We start from the raw sequence: 20,203 nt of genomic DNA, 5'->3' as shown, positions 1-20,203 counted from the left end.
AGCCCTGATCACACCCTTACACAGATTATTCGTCTTGTATTGAATTAAGGTGCCCATGTATTGCTTTATATCGTGGCCCCATTGACCTTCTGATTCAATAATTTTAGCAAATCGAAAGAGAATTAGTGTTGCAACATGACCATCCAATTGATCTGTCAATTTTGAGTTAAAATCTGTCAAATGGAACAATTGGGAATGCCCTCACAATCTCTATCACAAGGGCTTGATTGGGTGCACAGCGATAACTGTGTTACCTTGATAAATCTCGACAAACAACGGATCCCTAGGCTGATATTCCTCCAAGGGTATGTCGTCCCGCTCCCCCACGCTCCTTGTTAATGTCACCTCTATGTTGGTGCGCCGCCACTGGCCGCCTCCAGTGTTTGGTGTCGCCACAAGCGCCTGTTCCATGTGACACCGGGTTTGTTGTGGTGTAACTCCGTGCGCCGGGTTATGTGGAAGAGGGGCTTGTGGTGAGGCTGCACACTGGAGGAGGCCAGGAGTTGCGTTGGTGGAGAGGGGAGACGTTGGCACCGGGCACTAGAACAGGACACTTAGGGGGCAGCCTGGCAGGTGGCAGGTAGAGGTGTACCGAACGGTTCGCCGGCGAACGGTTCCAGGCGAACATTGGGGGTTCGCGTTCGCCTGCGCCAGGCGAACTTTTCCGGAAGTTCGATTCGCCCCATAATGCACTATGAGGGTCAACTTTGACCCTCTGCATCACAGTCAGCAGGCACATTGTAGCCATTCAGGCTACAGTAAGCCCTGGAGCCCCCCCCCCTTATATAAGGCAGCCTCCAGCGGCCATTACAGTCACTCGTGTGCCTGCTAGAGAGAGGAAAGGGACAGCTGCTGCAGACTTTTTCTCTTAGGGACAGATTAGTTAGGTTCTAGGCTGCTTTGCTTGTTCCTGACTGATTAATATTGCTTTTAAAGCACCCAGCAACAGCTCTTTTCAGAGCTCAACCTGTACATTTTTTTTTTCTGACACTTTTGTTGCATGCACAGCCTTGCTAATTGATAGTGTGTGTGCCACTGCCAGCAGCCCAGCACATTCAGTGACTGACTGCCTGTGTGTGTGACAGGGAGCTGCACATTGTACTACCCAGTACTGCATATACCCCAGTACCTGTTGTGTTTACTTAACCCACCTCATCACTGCATATACCTAGCGTTGTGTTGAGTGAACCCAGCTCACTGCATCTGTCTAACTACCTGTTGTGTTGAGTGAGAACCCACCTCACTGCATCTTAAGTACCTTTACTGTATACTGTTCAGTGAACCCAGCTCACTGCATCTAACTACCCAGTACCTGTTGTGTTTACTTAACCCACATCATCACTGCATATACCTAGCGTGGTGTTGAGTGAACCCAGCTCACTGCATCTAACTACCTGTTGTGTTGAGTGTGAACCCACCTGGCCACCTCACTGCATCTAACTACCTGTTGTGTTGAGTGAGAACCCACCTCACTGCATCTTAAGTACCTTTACTGTTGAGTGAACCCAGCTCACTGCATCTAACTACCTGTTGTGTTGAGTGTGAACCCACCTGGCCACCTCACTGCATCGAACTACCTGTTGTGTTGAGTGAGAACCCACCTCACTGCATATAGCTAGCATACCCCCGAGATGGACAAAATGGACAAACCAGGTAGAGGAAGAGGTAGAGGCAGACCCAAAGGAAGGCCACCAGGCACCGGCAGGTCTGTGGCTGTGCGAGGTGGTGTTGCTGTGATTTCATGCGGACCTGCCCCAAAATACAGTGCTCAGAAGAAGGCACGTGCCATCACTTCCCAAAATCGTGAGGAGGTGATTGAGTATTTAACACAGAACACCTCATCTCCCGCAGCCACCAGCGCTACAACAAGCACCACATCCGCTGCATTTGACACTTCGCAGGAGTTATTTGGTGGTGGTGGTGAAATCACTGATTCCCAGCCACTACTGCAACAACAACAAGAAGGCGCAGGTACACCACCTCATACGTCTGAGTTAGGTGGCGATAGTATGGACGTAACGTGTGTGGATGGGGATGATGGTGGACCACCTGAAGTTGGTGCACTTGAGAAGGTGTCTGAGGAAAGCGCAGCTGGCCAGGATGATTATGATGACGATTATACGGATAGCACATATGTTCCCGGTAGAGGAGATGACCAGGGGGACAGTTCAGAGGAGGAGTCAGAGAGGAGTAGGAGGAGACGACTCCATGATAGAAGCAGAGGGAGCTCGTCCTCAGAAACAGCTGGGGGCAGTGTCCGGTGCCATGTATCGCCAGCTATGGCCAGGGAGCACACATGCCCTTCAACGTCAGCTGCTGCTGATGCCACCGTAGCGCCATCACCCCAGGGGGCCTCAGCGGTTTGGAAATTTTTTTACGTGTGTGTCTCAGATCGGAGCAAAGCCATCTGTTGTCTCTGCCAGCAAAAATTGAGCCGTGGAAAGGCCAACTGTCACGTAGGGACAAGTGCTTTACGAAGGCACCTGGAGAGAAGGCACAAACAGCTATGGCAAGAACACCTGAGGAAAAGAAGCACCTCTCAAAAGACAAGCAGCGGAGAACAACCGTGGCAGCCGTCACAGGGGGCTTCTGCTGCTCCACGTTCCCATGGTATTGTTCGTGGCTGGGGGGGAGGAAGAATGGATACACTTTTAAACAATTTAAAGATACAACCATCTAAACTTTCAAACAATTTAAAAATACAACCATCTAAACTTTCAAACAATTTAAAAATACAACCATCTATCATTTTCAAAAAATTTAAAAAAAGGGCAAAAAAACTTGCCCTCCGTAAAACATTCTTGGCAAATGCTTTCGACTTGGTTTGTCTTCCGCTGGCTCAAGGGTCCATCTGACCACAGATGCCTGGTCTGCAAAGCACGGTCAGGGCAGCTACAGCATGGGTCTCAGCAGGCTCCCACTTCGGGCCGCAATCCAACCTTCATTCCCCGTGGTGACAATGGCAGACTTGCCCTCCATAACGGATTCCCGTTAAAGGATTTAACGTTAATTCATTTCAAATACACAGCAGGGCCTCGAAAGTCCGCCTCATGTATTGTTATTTTTGATCACTACCTCGGGGCGGGCGTGCATGCCTACCTGCTGCCCTCCTTGGATGTGTAGTGGTAGCCGATTCTCAGGCTCCACACCGGATTCCATCCCTCATTTCCCGGCCATTACCCGGGGTCACAAATGACAGACTTGCCCGCCTCCATATGATTCTCGTGAAAGGAATGTGGTGTCATCTTTGCCCGCCATAACTGGTTCTCGTTAAAGGATTTAAAGTACATTCATTTCAAATACACAGCAGGGCCTCGAAAGTCCTCCTCCTGTATTGTTATTTTTGGTCACTACCTCGGGGCGGGCGGGCGTGCATGCCTGCCCGCTGCCCTCCTTGGATGTGTAGTGCTAGCCGTTGCTCAGGCTCCACACCGGATTCAAACCTCTCATTTCCCGGCCATTACCCGGGGTCACAATGGCAGACTTGCCCGCCTCCACAGGATTCTCATTGTAGCGGTACTGAACAAGTACACAGCAAGTAGAAAATGTAAATTAAAAACAAAACGTAAGCTTTTTAACAATGCCATGGAAAGTTGAGAAGGAAGTCACACATTACCTGACATCACTGAGTGAGGAAGAGCAATCACGCCATGTTGCGCAGTAGTCCAGCATGGCCGTCACTACACAAACAGCTGTTTGCGGTGCGTTACACAGTGAGTTTGGTGTGTCAGTGTGAAGCAGTACTCTAATTACACTCACTGTTTGATGTATACACATGCAAGATGTTTGAAAGCACGTTAGGCCTGCAATTTAGCATTCAATGTGATTTCTGCCCTTAAAACGCTGCTTTGCGTCACATCCAGATTTTTCACCGGGACTTTTGTCATGTATCCCACTCCGCCATGCCCCCCCTCCAGGTGTTAGACCCCTTGAAACATCTTTTCCATCACTTTTGTGGCCAGCATAATTTTTTCTATTTTTCAAAGTTCGCCTCCCCATTGAAGTCTATTGCGGTTCGCGAATTTTTCCGCGAACCGAACCTTCTGCGGAAGTTCGCGAACCGAAAATCGGAGGTTCGCGACATCTCTAGTGGCAGGATGATGTCCAATAGATTGCACAGCGATTTCCATTAGATTTTAGCATGAAGTGTGTGGACTGGCAATAGATCTCTCTTTATCCATTTGACAGATCCCTCTCTAATGAAATCTGATCAGTCTGGCCTAATGCCTAGTACACACCATACAATTTTCTGTAAGATTTTCTGTTAGATTTACCTGACAGATAATTTCCAACGTGGTGGAAATTTTCTATCTAACCATCTATCTGCCTGTTAAGCATTGTTCTACTCAGCAGGAGATAACCAGAAGACAATGCACCAGAGATAGTGACCAGTCTCTAGCAGTACTTTACAGAAAATAATCTAATTACAGAAAATCTTACAGAAAATTGTATGAGATGTACTAGACATTACATCAAGTGATGTATGGCCACCTTAATGCTAGTTACACACCATACAATTTTCTGTCAGGTTTACCTGCCAGATCGATTTCCAATGTGCTGATCTGAATTTCGATCAATTTTCAATTTTCCAATTGTTTTTCGTTCACTTCTATGAAATTAGATAGAAAAAAAACTATTAAAAAAATAGATCGGAAAATCGATCGAAATTCAGATCAGACATGTTGGAAATAATCGATCTGGCAGGTAAATCTGCCAGAAAATTGTATGGTGTGTACCTAGCATAAGTCCATTGTTTGCAGGGGAGTATTGTGCCATGTTAGCCATTAATTAAGTTAAAAGATTCAAAGAATAAACTTTCAAACTGTACAAATTCAAATGATCTAGACTGAGTCTGATTCAGTTCTATTGAAAGAGCTTAAAGAGACTCTGTAACGTCAAAAAGATCCCCTGGGGGGTACTCACCTCGGGTGGGGGAAGCCTCCGGATCCTAATGAGGCTTCCCACGCAGTCCTCTGTCCCATGGGGGTCTCGCTGCAGCCCTCCGAACAGCCAGCGACAGAGCCGACTGTCAGTTTAATATTTACCTTTGCAGGCTCCAGCGGGGGCGCTGTGGCTGCTTTCCGCTCCGAACTACACGGAAATACCCGATCTCAGTCGGGCACCGGAAACTTGCGCCTGCGTAGTAGAGCAGACCCGACGGCGATCGGGTATTTCCGTGTAGTTCGGAGCCGACATCCGTCAGAGCGCCTGCGCAGGAGCCGGGAAGGTAAATAATGACGCCATCTTGTATGGAGGGCTGCAGCGAGACCCCCGTGGGACAGAGGACGGTGTGGGAAGCCTCATTAGGATCCGGAGGCTTCCCCCGCCCGAGGTGAGTACCCCCCAGGGGATCTTTTGATGTTACAGATCCTCTTTAAAGAGAACCCAAGGCGTGTTTTTTTAAACCTCTTGACGACCAGCTAACGCCGATTGGCGTAAACTGGTCGTCTGCGGGTTACCATGGAAACTGCCGCTCGATCTTTCAATGTCAGTTCACGGAGGGTGTCGCCGTGAACAGCCGGAGAGCCGCCGATCGCGGCTCGCCGGCAAAATGTGAACAGGCGGGGAAGAAATCCCCGCTGTTTACATCATACGGCGCTGCTGCGCAGCAGCGCCGTAAGGCAAATCGGCGATCCCCGGCCTCTGATTGGCCGGGGATTGCCGGCATATGATAGGCTGAAGCCTATCCTTCAATGCGCAGGACGGAAATCCGTCCTGCGCAGCTCACAGGGGGAGGGAGAGGGAGGGAGCGGGAGAGACGGCGGAGAACGCTGCGGAGGGGGGCTTTGAAGAGCCCCCACCGCTAAGCAACTGCAGCCGGCGGCAATCAGACCCCCCCAGCAGGACATCCCCCTAGTGGGGAAAAAAGGTCTGATCGCCCTGCTGCACTCCTGATCGGTGCTGCGGGCTGCAGAGCCCACGCAGCACCGATCAGTGAAAAATCCCCTGGTCGGCAAGTGGTTAAACAGAGGCATGTTCTGTGCACAATGACATGCCTCTGTGTGCTCCTATTGCCGCCGTTAGTCCCCCCGAGCTCTGCTGTCCCCCACGACAAATTGCACCCAGGCTAGTGACAATCTGCTTGTTGCTAGCCTTCTATTTACCTGCTGGGTTGTGGCTTAGCTTCCGATTGGAGGAAGGGCAGCGAGGGGACAGAGACGGGGGAGCCCTGCAATAGAGGAGGTGGGGGAGCGATCATGGCATTTGCAAGTAAATATAAGGCTAGCGACAATCTGCTTGTCGCTAGCCTGGCGTGATTTGTCATGGGGAACAGCATAGCTCGGGGGGGCTAATGGCGGCACTAGGACACAGAGGCATGTCATTGTGCACAGAACATGCCTCTGTGTCCTACTAAGATTTAAAGAAAATACTTCGGGTTCTCATTAAGGTGACCATACACTTGGCGACTTTTATTGTCTATATCTTGCAGATGCTGTTAGTTTTATTTATATATACACACACACACACACACGCACACGCACACGCACACTCTCACTCTCACTCACTCACTCACTCACTCACTCACTCACACACTCACTCACACACACACACATATCTTTGTGCTGTGTGTGGAAGGATTCGATCATATACAGGTAGATCCCTTTCAGATCACAATCTGATCAGAACGGAATCTAATGCCTAGTACACACCATGCAATTTCTCACCAGGTGGATGGTTCAATAGATCATTTCCGACCGACAGGTCCAATCTGATTTCCGATTGTTTTTATGAATGATTTTCCAATCACTTCTATAGAAAATTGATCAGAAAAATGATCAGACTTGTTGGAAATTATCTATTGGACCATCTATCGGTTGAGAAATTGCATGGTGTGTACCAGACATAACTTTTGCCCACATTGACTAGTGTATGGCAATCTGAACTCTTTGAATCTTTTTAAGTTACTCAATAAATGGTATAATTCTCCCGCTCATTTATGAGATGCTTTAACTTTTTTTGTAAGCAGCAAAGCATTTCCGTTCCTTTGACAGATGCAAAAATTGCTTAATTCAATGTATTTTTTAGATGTACAACTTCACCCATTTTGCATTGGCCTTGAATGAGCTGGATAAGGGTATGGAAAGCAACATTCCCAAGACAGACTGCAGACTGCGGCCTGATATCAGGGCGATGGAGAATGGAGATATAGGTAGGTATTTTCTCCAACTGATTGATTAAAAATGCTCGGAGAACTAACTAGTCAACGCCATGACAACCAGCTTAGCACTATTTTATTTTTTATTTTTAGCAGTGTAACACTTTCTCCAGTCAAAGCAGGAGCAATTAATAAAGGCCGGCCAAAAATGGGCACAATTATTTATTGTAATAGTGATAGCTGTTACGCTATTTAGCAGGCGGCTTTGATTAAATTTATATTATTATTGTTAGCCGTCAGGCTATTTAGCGGACAGCTGCAATTAAATTGTTTATTGTATTATTGTTAGCGGGGATGGGGGGGAGGGTCTTAGGGTTAGGCACCACCAGGGGGATTCTTAGGGTTAGGCACCACCAGAGGGGTCCTAGGGGTAGGCACCACCAGAGGGGTCCTAGGGGTAGGCACCACCAGAGGGGTCCTAGGGGTAGGCACCACCAGAGGGGTCCTAGGGGTAGGCACCACCAGAGGGGTCCTAGGGGTAGGCACCACCAGGGGGATTCTTTGGGTTAGGCACCACCAGGGGGATTCTTAGGGTTAGGCCCCACCAGGGGGATTCTTAGGGTTAGGCACCACCAGAGGGGATCTTAGGTTTAGGCACCACCAGGGGGGATTTAGGATTAGGCACCACCAGGGGGGATTTAGGATTAGGCACCACCAGCAGATGGTTCTGTGTGAGATTAGGGAGCGGTTAGGTTTTAGTCATGTTGTAGACTTTCGGTACATTTACAGATAATTTAATACTGAAATTAAATTTACCATTTTTGTTATGGTTATTCTTGCGCCTAAATTGTTATTCACCATTATTGATATTGTTATTTAACGTCTCACTTAAATTAGCACGTGACCTTTTCAAATGTATGCCTCAAAGCACCTAAATAGTCTGCTTGACTGGCACAATTTTGGTATCGCCCTTTTACGGTCAGATCGCGCTTCCTTTTAAAACGAAATATTTAAGCCCTTGCATAAAATAAAATTAAAATACACAAAACAAGCAATATTTTGAAAACATAATTTTTTTTTACACGTTAACACATTTTGTTAAAAAATAATTCTAATATTATTGTCATTAATATGGCTGCTGTTGGCATATTTTTTTTTACTTGTATTTATTATTAAATTGATAACTGGTATTTTTCTTGATGTTTTTATTCACTTTTTTTTAATGAATTGCTATTTTTATGATTTTTTTTAATAGTTACTTCATCATTTTATTTTTGACAATTTTTTTTAACAGATATGTAGGTGCTATTGCCCTTTCTGTCCTCATACTGCAGTATGTACAGCTAAAGGGGCATACACACTCTCTATGAAACCAATCTGAGGCAGGACACCTCAAGCACTTGTACAGGTGTCCCTTGGGATTTGGAACACCAGATATTTAAATAACAGTGGCCCCTGAGCGCATTGTTCTGAGATGCTGTAGTAGAGTGAGGCTTCTACACAGCTTTCAGCCCCCAAACTGTGGCCCAAGTGATCAAGTCCAAATCCCTTCACGCAACATTTCTTCTGCTTGTGTACGTACCTTGAGGCTTCCATCTAGGTGTTGAGTAGGTTCCTGCAGGTTGGCCACTGAGGCTACGTCTGGGAGGGGATGTGGCGTTCAGGCCAATCATGCAACACAAAGTAGTCTGCGTGCCTCAGGTATGATGAATGTGATGCGGGGAGTTCCAATGGTAAAGAGGGTCATCAAACCTCCAATACAGCAGAGTTGGGAGTGGGTGATTGACCTAAACAAGTCCATACACATCCCATAAGCAACTCGACCCTCAACGGATTCTTGTATGGTCATGGTATGCTGTATGACCGCTATATGACATGAAATAAAAGTGAAGCATTGGATAAGAATCCTTTGAGAGTCGAGTTCCTTATGGAATGTGTATAGGCCAATAACCCACTCCCATATCTGCTAATTGTAGGGGAGGTGTGGTTGTCAAAGCTACTGTCCTCCCCTCTGTATATATAGGTTGGTGCTGGGCATGGCTACAGAGTATGATTCTGCAGGGGAAGGACAGCAATGCCAGATCAGCACACAGATTTCTGGGATGCACCAGGGTGACGTGTGGTCATGACTGGAACGTGAGCGCCAAACTGAATTGTGTCAATTTATCCAGATCCAGAGTCACAAGAGGGTTCGTTAGAACAAGCTTTTTTTTCTGGAATTAGTTTTAAATGCATATAAAACTTGTCTGAACTTGTATTTTTCCTTTAGTAAATTATATGCTTAGACTACTGATTTTTTTTCAATAACTAATAAGAGTGTACTCTCTTTGAAGACACAGCTAGTGAGGAAAAGAAGAGGCTAGAAGAGAAGCAGCGAGCTGCACGCAAGAATCGCTCCAAGTCCGATGAAGACTGGAAAACAAGGTGTGTAGTAACACTTCAGTTTGTTGACCTTTTATAAGTTGAAGGACCACTACGGCAGAAAAAGTAAGCAGTTGAAATTTGACAGAACCAGCATGATTTGGACTAGTCTGTCTCCTCATGGGGAAACTCAGGGTTTTCTTTGCTTTATTCCCTGAATGGCAGTTGCTCAGTCCAACTACCAAAATAGAGTAGTAGAAAAGTTCAGAACGCTCTACCCCCTAGGAACTAGCCAGCAGGTGCAGGATCAAAAGAGCCAAGCCAGTCCACAAATGTACACAGAAGGATCCGCAGACCAGGTGCTGGTAGAAAAATGCTGTTTTTTCTTTATTCAAAAAATTCCATGTTGCATAGCAATAAAACCACAGGGTTCAACTGACGCGTGTCGGGCTTACAATCTGCCCTTAGTCATAGTTGAACTATGACTAAGGGCAGATTGTAAGCCCGACACGCGTCAGTTGAACCCTGTGGTTTTATTGCTATGCAACATGGAATTTTTTGAATAAAGAAAAAACAGCATTTTTCTACCAGCACCTGGTCTGCGGATCCTTCTGTGTACAAAATAGAGTAGGGTGGCTGGCTGGTATCTCACTATTTTACCAGTTGGACTGAGCAACTTCTGTACAGGAAATGCTTTTGAAAACAGAGAGTCCCCATGAGGAGATGGATTCTGTCCGTTATGTCAGATTTTAACTGCTTACTTTTTTCGCTTTAGTGGTCCTTTAAATGTCTGACCATTTTTGAATATATCAGACTTTCTGTTAAAATTACTCAAATTATTATATGGTTGCATACCTTAGTCTTTAATTAGACTTGAATCTATCAAATGCCTCCTGCATCCAAATCATCAGTAAATTTGGGCACAGATCGCATCTGATAATGTGGGCCACTGTGGACTTTGCAGTTAAGGTGGCACAGAAAGGTGATTTGGGCACCGGAGTTCCAAACTCTAGCTTTCACAATAAGCAGTGTTCGGAGCAGCATGTCATAATTGGATTGGTGTCTTTTTAATCTATTTGAATTTCAGTTTCATGTTTGTTTCAGGTGTGTGATCCAGATACTACTGCAGCCAAAGAGATCAACAGGGTAGCCAGGTAACTGGTATTGTTTAAAAGGAAATAAATATGGCAGCCAACGTACGCCTCTCAGCTAGAACCTGCTACAACCACTTGGATTTGTACTGCCAACAAATCCGATTTAAAAGCTTCATGAATAAAAATCTTGAAGTACAGCGAAAACAAAATACATTTTTTAATAAGAATAAACGTTTATAGGTTTTAAAAGCACATATATTATTGTATTGCCTTAATCTTAGTAGGTTATATTCTTTACGTTGGATCACCAAGGTTAGTGTATCTGTAACTCCTCTAACTTCCAAGCAAGAGTAAATATCTGCTGGGAGATATGGATATACTTCACAACCAGCATGATTCTGGCCATTCTTCCCCAAATCATACTAACAAAAAGATCAGGCTTTTTCCAGTGAGAGGCCATTATCCACACTGCAGCTAATAACATACACCGATCAGCCTCCAAAATTAAACCACTGCCAGGTGAAGTGCATAATGTTTATTAGCTCATTACAATGGCACCTTGCATGAGATGGGTGGAACATATTTAGCCACAGGTCAACAGTCAGTTGTTGGTGATGTGTTGGAAGCTGGCACAGATGTAAATAGGACAAGGGCCAAATTGTGATGGGCAGATTAAATGAAAGCCTCTACAAAACATCAGGTCTTGTAGGGTTTTCTAGGTATAGTTGGTTACTACCTACCAAAAGTAGTCCAAGGAAGAACTTGTGAATTGCTAAGAAACTGACACTCGTGAGGACCAAGGTGTACCCAGTCCAGCCCTATTTCACAGAAGAGCTACTATGGGAAGTATGCAGGGAAAAAAAGATTGGTCATGAGAGTAAGGTGTATTGAAACATACTTTGTGTGGGGCACTGCAGGTACAGACCAGTCAAAGTGCCTATATTGACCCCGCTCACTGCAGCATCAAAGCTGGACCACACCGCAATGGAAGAAGATAGACTGGTCTGATGAATCATGATTTCTTTGGGCCCCTAACTCCCAATCTCAGTCCAGGATGTACTGGGAAGACAAATCCGATTCACTGAAGACCCACCTTACAACATTTAAAGGATATGGAACATTGTTTTGTGAAATCCGTGCCAGCTGATTTGGCTACACAAGCGTGATCTACATATTCTAGACAGCTGATGTGCACATATGTAAGGACTGCAGCAAGACATCATGATTGGACATAAACAACAAAGTTTTAAGCCTCGTACACACATACGTGGCATGTCGCCCACGGGAATTGGGACTCAATCCCTCGAGGGACATTGCTAGGACCATTGCTAGCCACTAGAGCGGCACGGTGTGATGTCACATGGGAGCTGTGTAAGTTGGGAGAACAATGCTCTTGGCAGGCCCTTGGCTGAAACGATCCGCCAGGCTGATCACTGGCCGAGAGGTGTTGGGGGCTGCTGTACATACACTGGATTCTGGGCAGAAGCAGTCGTTATCAGCCGCCTTGGATGAATTTCATCTAACGTGTGTAGCGGTTTTAGACATATCCAGAGAACAAGAGATTTTGAATACACTTCCTCAATTTTTTTCAGCCAAGTTACTCACAAACACCATTTTATGCTTGAGCTGATGGGGTTAATTATAACCATCATACCAGAGCTAGATGTGTGCTGTTCTTCTGGAATTTGAATTTTAAAAAAAGAATTCCGCAATGCATTATATACAGTGGTTTGCAAAAGTATTCGGCCCCCTTGAAGTTTTCCACGTTTTGTCATATTACTGCCACAAACCTGAATCCATTTTATTGGAATTCCACGTGAAAGACCAACACAAAGTGGTGTACATGTGAGAAGTGGAATGAAAATCATACATGATTCCAAACATTTAAAAAAATAAAATCAATAACTGCAAAGTGGGGTGTGCGTAATTATTCAGCCCCCTGAGTCAATACTTTGTAGAACCACCTTTTGCTGCAATTACAGCTGCCAGTCTTTTAGGGTATGTCTCTACCAGCTTTGCACATCTAGAGACTGAAATCATTGCCCATTCTTCTTTGCAAAACAGCTCCAGCTCAGTCAGATTAGATGGACAGCGTTTGTGAACAGCAGTTTTCAGATCTTGCCCCAGATTCTCGATTGGATTTAGATCTGGAATTTGACTGGGCCATTCTAACACATGGATATGTTTTGTTTTAAACCATTCCATCGTTGCCCTGGCTTTATGTTTAGGGTCATTGTCCTGCTGGAAGGTGAACCTCCACCCCAGTCAAGTCTTTTGCAGACCGCAAGAGGTTTTCTTCCAAGATTGCCCTGTATTTGGCTCCATCCATCTTCCCATCAACTCTGACCAGCTTCCCTGTCCCTGCTGAAAAGAAGCACCCCCAGACCATAATGCTGCCACCACCATATTTGACAGCCGGGATGGTGTGTTCTGAGTGATGTGCATTGTTAGTTTTCTGCACACATAGGGCTCGATTTACAAAACGGTGCTAACTTTAGCACTGGCCTTTAGCACGTCTAAACTCAGTTGAAATGTGAGAAGTAGTGATCGTGCGCAAAGTACCATGCGCAAGGTTTTGCGCGCGCACTGCACAGAGTGCAGGGCGCTTCGCGCGAAGTGCCCACTTAAGCCTATGGGACTTGTACTTAGCGCGCAATCTGTTTGAGAAAACCGGTGCTAACCTACTTAGCACCCTGGTTAGCACGCCTAAAGACTTTAGACATGCTAAGTAGGTTAGCACCGCATAGTAAATCAAGCCCCTAGCATTTTGCATTTTGGTCTCATCTGACCAGAGCACCTTCTTCCACATGTTTGCTGTGTCCCCCACATGGCTTGTGGCAAACTGCAAATGGGACTTCTTATGCTTTTCTGTTAACAATGGCTTTCTTCTTGCCACGCTTCCATAAAGGCCAACTTTGTGCAGTGCACAACTAATAGTTGTCCTATGGGCAGATTACCCCACCTGAGCTGTAGATCTCTGCAGCTCGTCCAGAGTCACCATGGACCTTCTCACTGCATTTCTCCATGTTCGGCCTGTGAGTTTAGGTGGACGGCCTTGTCTTGATAGGTTTACAGTTGTGCCATACTCCTTACATTTCGGAATGATCACTTGAACAGTGCTCCGTGGGGTGTTCAAGGTTTTGGAAATCTTTTTGTAGCCTAAGCCTGCTTTATATTTCTCAATAACTTTATCCCTGACCTGTCTGGTGTGTTCTTTGGACTTCATGGTGTTGTTGCTCCCAATATTCTCTTAGACAACCTCTGAGGCCGTCACAGAGCAGCTGTATTTGTACTGACATTAGATTACACACAGATGCACTCTATTTAGTCATTAGCACTCATCAGGCAATGTCTCTGGGCCACTGACTGCACTCAGACCAAAGGGGGCTGAATAATTACGCACACCCCACTTTGCAGTTATTTGTAAAAAATGTTTTGGAATCGTGTATGATTTTCGTTCCACTTCTCACGTGTACACCACTTTGTATGGATCTTTCACGTGGAATTCCAATAAAATTGATTTATGTTTGTGGCAGTAATATGACAAAATGTGGAAAACTTTAAAGGGGCTGAATACTTTTGCAAACCACTGTATATAGTAATATATATTCACTGACAGTAGGTGAGTGTAACCATTAATGAATATCATAAAGGTGCCTCTGTTGTAATTATGCCTTATGCCATACATTCTTCACTGGTGGTCACATAACCATAAAGTATGCTGGTTAACAGGTACATGTATATGTCATTTCACAAGGTGGCTTCTACTGTTACAAATATTGTATAGTAGCTGTTACTTGTATTTAGAGTTGCTATTTTAGATTTTTAAAAGAATATCACGTGGTCTATCACGTGGAATTCCAATAAAATAATGATTCATGTTTGTGGCAGTAATATGACAAAATGTGGAAAACGGCAAGGGGGCCGATTACTTTTGCAAACCACTGTAGAAGAATTTCTAAGCTATATCTGTTACTACAATTATTTTTCAATCACCACTGTTACCTTGCTTATAATCTACTTTAAAGGATCATTGAAAGTGGACCCATACTCTTACACAGCACACAGTGAAAAGTCTTCTTTCCACATATAGTTACTAAGAAAGTCTGTGTTTAAAGGATACCTGAACTAAGAGGGATATTGAGGCTGCCATATTTATTTCCTTTAAAAGAATATTAGTTGTTTGGCAGTCCTGCTGATCTTTGGCTGTAGTAGTATAAAAATCACACACCTGAAGCATGCCTGCAGCTAATTCAGTCAGACTTCAGTCAAGAGCACTTGATCTGCTGCATGCTTGTTCAGGGTATATTGCTAAAAGTATTAAAGGCAGAGTATCAGCGGGGCTGCCAGGCAATTTGCATTGTTTAACAGGAAGCAAATATAATGGCCTCCATATCCCTTTCACTTCAGGTGTCCTTTAACCTCTTGAAGACCATGGTGTTAAACCCCCCTAGTGACCAGGCTATTTGCTGCTTAATAGGCCACTGCAGCTTTAAGGCCAAGCTGCAGGGCCATACAACTCTGCACACAAGTGATTTCCCCCCCCCCCCCCCCTTTTCTCCCCACCAACAGAACTCTCTGTTGGGGAGGTCTGATCGCAACGAACCCCCCGGTGTTTTTTTTTTTAAATAAATATTTATTTGATTTTTTTAAAATATTCTTTGCTATTTTTTTTTTCTTCCCAAATCCCCTCCCTCCTCCCAGCGCTGCTGCAGATCGCAGGGCTGTACATGTAAATACACGGCGGTTTCGCCATGTAACAGTCTTCCGAGCGGCGATCGCCGCTCGGAGACTGAAGGGGGAGCTCTGCTGACCACCTGCAAACCTCTGCGCGACCTCCTGCAAACTGCTGCCCCACGACTTTACGCCAATCGGCGTTAGCTGGTCCTGGGGCTGCCACCCATTGGCGTGACGCGGTCGGCAAGTAGTTAAACAGATCAGCAGCTGTGAAACAGAGTTGTGAACTGTGTGTAATGGCTCTCTGCTTATAAAGGCCCGGCGGATCGCTCAAAATCAGTCTTATCACCCAAACGACAGTCTGTGCACATGCCCGATTTGGCGTGCGGACGACTGAACGACGGGACGTTCAAACGACCCGTCGTTCGGAAAAATCCGACATGTGTATGGGCCTTAAGTTAAAGTGAACCCGAAGTGACCGTGACATGACTGCCATATTTGTTTTCTTTTAAACAATACCAATTGCCTGGCAGCCTTGCTGATCTATTTTAGCTGCAGTAGTGTCTGAATAACACCAGAAACAAGCATGCAGCCAATATTGTCAGTTCTGACAATATTGTCAGAAACACCTGATCTGCTCCACGCTTGATTAGGGTTTATAGCTAAAAGTATTAGAGGCAGAAGATCAGCAGGATAGCCAGGCAACTGGCATTGCTTAAAGGGAACCTGATCTGAGTAAAATTATTTAAAATAAACACATGCGGTAACCTCAAACGAACATTACATGGTTACGTTGCCATCAGCTCCTCTTAGAAGCTCACCATTTTCTTCTGACAATGATCCCTTCCAGTTCTGACATTTTGTCAGAACTGAAATATATCAGTTGATGTCAGTTCTAGCTGAGAGGACAACTGATGTTCCAGGTAATGTCCATGTATCCCTATGGCTCAAGTGGGCGATGTTACAGTTTAACAGTGTGCTGACCAGAAAGCTGTTATGGGGTAATGGCCATTTTCAAAATGGAGGACGGAGAATTCCCTTGATCACAGAGGACAAATGGGACGCAGGAGAGGAGAAAGAGATTGAGGAGTAGACTACACGGTAGGCAAGTATGACTTGTGTATGTTTGTTTTGACATTTTCAGTACAGGTTTTCTTTAACCACTTGCCGACCGCACACTCATACCGTGCGGCGGCAAAGTGGTAGCTGGAGGACCAGCGACGCATATCTGCGTCGCCAGGTGAATCCCTAATTAATCAGGAAAGGCCGTTTCCTGTTAGATCACGAAGCGGGTCTCCGTGAATAGCCTGCGAGCCACTGATCGCGGCTCGCAGACTAAATGTAAACGCAGGAGACATTTGTCTCCTTTGTTTACATTGAACGGCGCTGCTGTGACAGAGGACATCCTGTCACAGGCTGCAGAGGACGGATAGCGTTCTGTGCAGCCCGGATCACCAGGGGGGACAGGTAGGAGAGGGAGGGGGGGAATTTCGCTGCTGAGGGGGGCTTTGAGGTGCTCCCCCCCCCCCCCCCCCGCAAACCTCAGGCAGGCAGGTGCGATCAGACCCCCCTGCACATCATCCCCATAGGGGGGGAAAAAGTGGGGCGATCTGATCGCTCTGCATGTACCCTGATCTGTGCTGGGGCAGAGCCCACCCAGCACAGATCACAAAAAACAGCGCTGGTCCTTAAGGGGGGGTAAAGGCTGGGTCATCAAGTGGTTAAAAGTAAATATATATGGCAGCCTCTATATAACTGTCACCTCGGGTTCACTTTAACACTGAGTCTTAACCCTTTCTGTGCTCCCAAGAATGTGAGGGAAGTTAAAACTTCATTACAATTTATGGAAATCCTAAAGAAAAAACCTGACAAATTTTGCCCTAAAGCTGATCATGCAGTGACTTATCTTTTAGAGCAGAAAGGTTCTGAGTCTAGATCCACTTTAAACCACTGAGAACTTACTGTTTACTTGCTGCATAGTATTATCTCACTCCTTGTCAGGTGCCGTTCCGATGAGATATGATTCACTTCACCTTTCAGTGGTTTTATTGTATTTTGTGTTGGGAAAGAACTCTTTTGTGTCGGCAGCAAGTGTCAGATGTTATGCATTAACATAAGCTAGGCAGATCATTTCAAGAATTTGCAAATGGCAAGGTGCCATCCTTAAAGGGTAAATGCAGTGAGGGATATGGGGGCTGCCATATTTACTTCCTTTTAAAGAGAACCCGAGGTGAGTATTTTAAATCTTAAGAGAACACAGAGGCATGTTCTACGCAAAATTACATGCCTCTGTGTCTCTGTATTGCCGCCTCTAGTACCCCCAGTGTCTGCTGTGCCCCGAAAAACGCGCCAGGCTAGCAGCAATCTCCTTGCACGCTCATCCGCCTCTGTGTGCTTCCTCCAATTGGAAGCTGCGACCCAGGAAGTACCTCCCAGGTCGCGGCTTAGCTTCTGATTGGCGGAAGCACATAGAGGCGGGGAGCACGCAATTATCGACAGGCTGCAGGTAAATAGAAGGCTAGCGACAAGGAGATTGTCGCGGGCCCAGCAGACCCCTGGAGGGGGGGGGGGGGGGAAATAGAGGCAGCAATACAGAGATATGGAGGCATGTAGTTGTGCACAGAACATGCCTATGTGTTCTCTTAAGATTTAAATTACGGTACCCACCTCGGGTTCTCTTTAACTACTCTAAGACAGCTCCACGTCAATTGGCCTCAGGTCCTGGAGCCGGCTACTGAAGGAGATTGCGTGCAGGGTGCACGCGCATCTCCTTCTCGGGGGACAGAGCTCCGCCCCCTCTTCAGTCTCCGAGACTGTTAGATGGCGTGATCGCCGTCTATTTACATGTACAGCGCTGCAATCAGCAGCAGCGCTGTACTGGGGATAGCCGTGTGACACGGCTGTCCCCCTGGGGGACAAGAGAGTGATCGGCTCTCATAGGGTGAAGCCTATGAGAGCTGATCGCTATGATTGGCTGGCTGGGGGAGGGAGGGTTTTAAATAAGTAAATTAATAAAAAAAAAGTAAAAAATAAAAAACAAAAACAAATATTTATAATAAAAAAAAACACTTGGGGGGGGGGGGGGGGTGATCAGACCCTAACAGAGCTCTGTTGGTGGGGAGAAAAGGGGGGAAGGGAATCATGTGCTGTGTTGTGTGGCCCTGCAGCTTGGCCTTAAAGCTGCAGTGGCCAATTATGAAAATAACAGCCTGGTCTTTAGGGGGGTTTACCACTGTGGTCCTAAAGTGGTAAAACAAAATCTGTTGCCTGGCATGCTGCTGATCATCTGCCGCTAATGCTTTGATCTGCATGCTTGTTCAGGGTCTATGGATAAGAGGTTTCTGACTGAAGTCTGACTACATAAGCAACATGCTTGTTTCAGGTGTGTGTCAGACACTACTGCAGCCTGAAAGATCAGCAGGAGGCCAGGCAACTGGTATTGTTTAAAAATAAATAAATTTGGCAGCCTCTTTATCCCTCTCACTTCAGGTTCCCTTTATTGAAACAGAGGCAGGAGTTACTGCAGCCCTGGCCAGCAAGGTGAGATAACCGTGTGCATTAGGTGTGCAGAGCATGGTAGTGGAGAAATCGTACACAGGACAGTTTAGCTTACGTTTGCTTTAATATTGTGCAATCAGTTCGAATACGGCAGGTGAGAAAAGCTGAGAACTCCGAGGCAGAGGCTCGGTTCCCACTTGTTAAAAAAAAAAAAAAAGTATTCATTCAGTAGGGTTTTTTTTCAACTTTGCTCAGCACAGGGGAAAAAACAGATCTGTTTGCCTTGTTGCAGCAAATGGAAAGTGGAGTCTTGACCTGCTCCGTTTTCCCAGACAGGTGCGTTGCTCTTAGCCACCTGTGGTGCAACTCATCCGCCCGCGAGGCCAGACACTGAACTCTGTACCAGATGGACCTCTTACAAGTGAGAAACGAGCCTTCGTTCACAAGAATTTAAGAAACCATAACCCAATGGATAAAAAAGCATCTACTTTGTGTGATTTTAAAGTAAAAAAAAAAAATTATTATTATTAAAATGGCATGCAATTTCCCTTCAGATAGACTGGTCGAATCAGTTATTTCCAACAGGTCCGATCTGCTTTCTGATCGATTTTCTGATCACTTCTATACAAAATCAACCAGAAAAAAAATGTAAATCATATCGGACCTGTCGGAAGTAATCGATTCTGCCTGTCTTATCGAATGGGAAACTGTATAGTGAGTACCAGGCATTAGATGTAGTAAAATTAAAAAAAAAAAATGTATTAAAAAAAGCGTTTTTTTTTTTTCCTTTGTAACACGTTCACACTCGCAATAAAAAAACACTCATGGATCCTAATGGATCCGTATTAACCTATAGATCTGTTCAAGTTCGTCCCTTCGGAAAAGATCTGTTCTGCATGCTCTGCTGAGCAGACCGCATGTTTGGTATTGCAGTGATTTCTCCAGACAACGGAGCCCAGTGGAACGTAAACGGGCGCTGAAACACTGCATGGGAGGCAATGAGAAATGGATCTTTAACACACTGGCTAAAAAAAGTACAGTTGTAGCCAGCAAAATCCACTTTGGTGATGGGGGTATGTGGTTGGGGGGAGGCGGGGGGAATCATATGGGAGAACAGAACTGAATGGCAACGGAATGGAAATTGGATCCATTCGAACTAATCCGTTTATCACTTAAAGTGGTCTGAAACTCTGACATTACATTGAATAAAAATGTGTTTTTCTTCCTTTTTTTACTTATACAGTTGTCATATTTGCTTTTGTGCACAAGTAATATTGTCAGGCTACAAATTACAAGTTTCCAAAGTGTAGTTTATCTGGCCCTGAAACCTGCCATTGCATTTTATTCCAACTGCTTTTTATTCTATATTAAAATCTTCGAATGAGTTGTTCTGTTTATGCCTGAAGCAGAAACAGCTTCTCAGAAAGTGTTTTGTACTTGTTACAGACAAATGTATCAACATTGGAATGTAAACAAA

General features: G+C 45.4%; 1 protein-coding gene across 4 annotated transcripts in view; it reads left to right on the top strand.

Annotated features, from left to right (window-relative positions):
• The window catches only part of OSBPL1A (oxysterol binding protein like 1A), a 253,225-nt gene that overhangs the window by 231,044 nt on the left and 1,978 nt on the right, over nt 1-20,203 (top strand). For 2 of the 4 annotated variants that reach the window (XM_068237280.1, XM_068237281.1), the window contains 3 exons: nt 7,027-7,150; nt 9,430-9,520; nt 18,718-18,768. In XM_068237280.1, the coding sequence (XP_068093381.1) occupies nt 7,027-7,150; nt 9,430-9,520; nt 18,718-18,768 (266 nt within the window). Of the gene's footprint in view, nt 1-7,026; nt 7,151-9,429; nt 9,521-10,561; nt 10,791-18,717; nt 18,769-20,203 lie in introns of those variants that run through there. The other 2 variants (XM_068237279.1, XM_068237278.1) reach the window with 2 other exon arrangements.

This window comes from Hyperolius riggenbachi, chromosome 5 (genome assembly GCF_040937935.1).
Source record: "Hyperolius riggenbachi isolate aHypRig1 chromosome 5, aHypRig1.pri, whole genome shotgun sequence".
Classification (NCBI taxonomy): domain Eukaryota; kingdom Metazoa; phylum Chordata; class Amphibia; order Anura; family Hyperoliidae; genus Hyperolius; species Hyperolius riggenbachi.
Note: the sequence above shows the minus strand (reverse complement) of the source record. Positions and strands in the feature narration are given on the sequence as shown.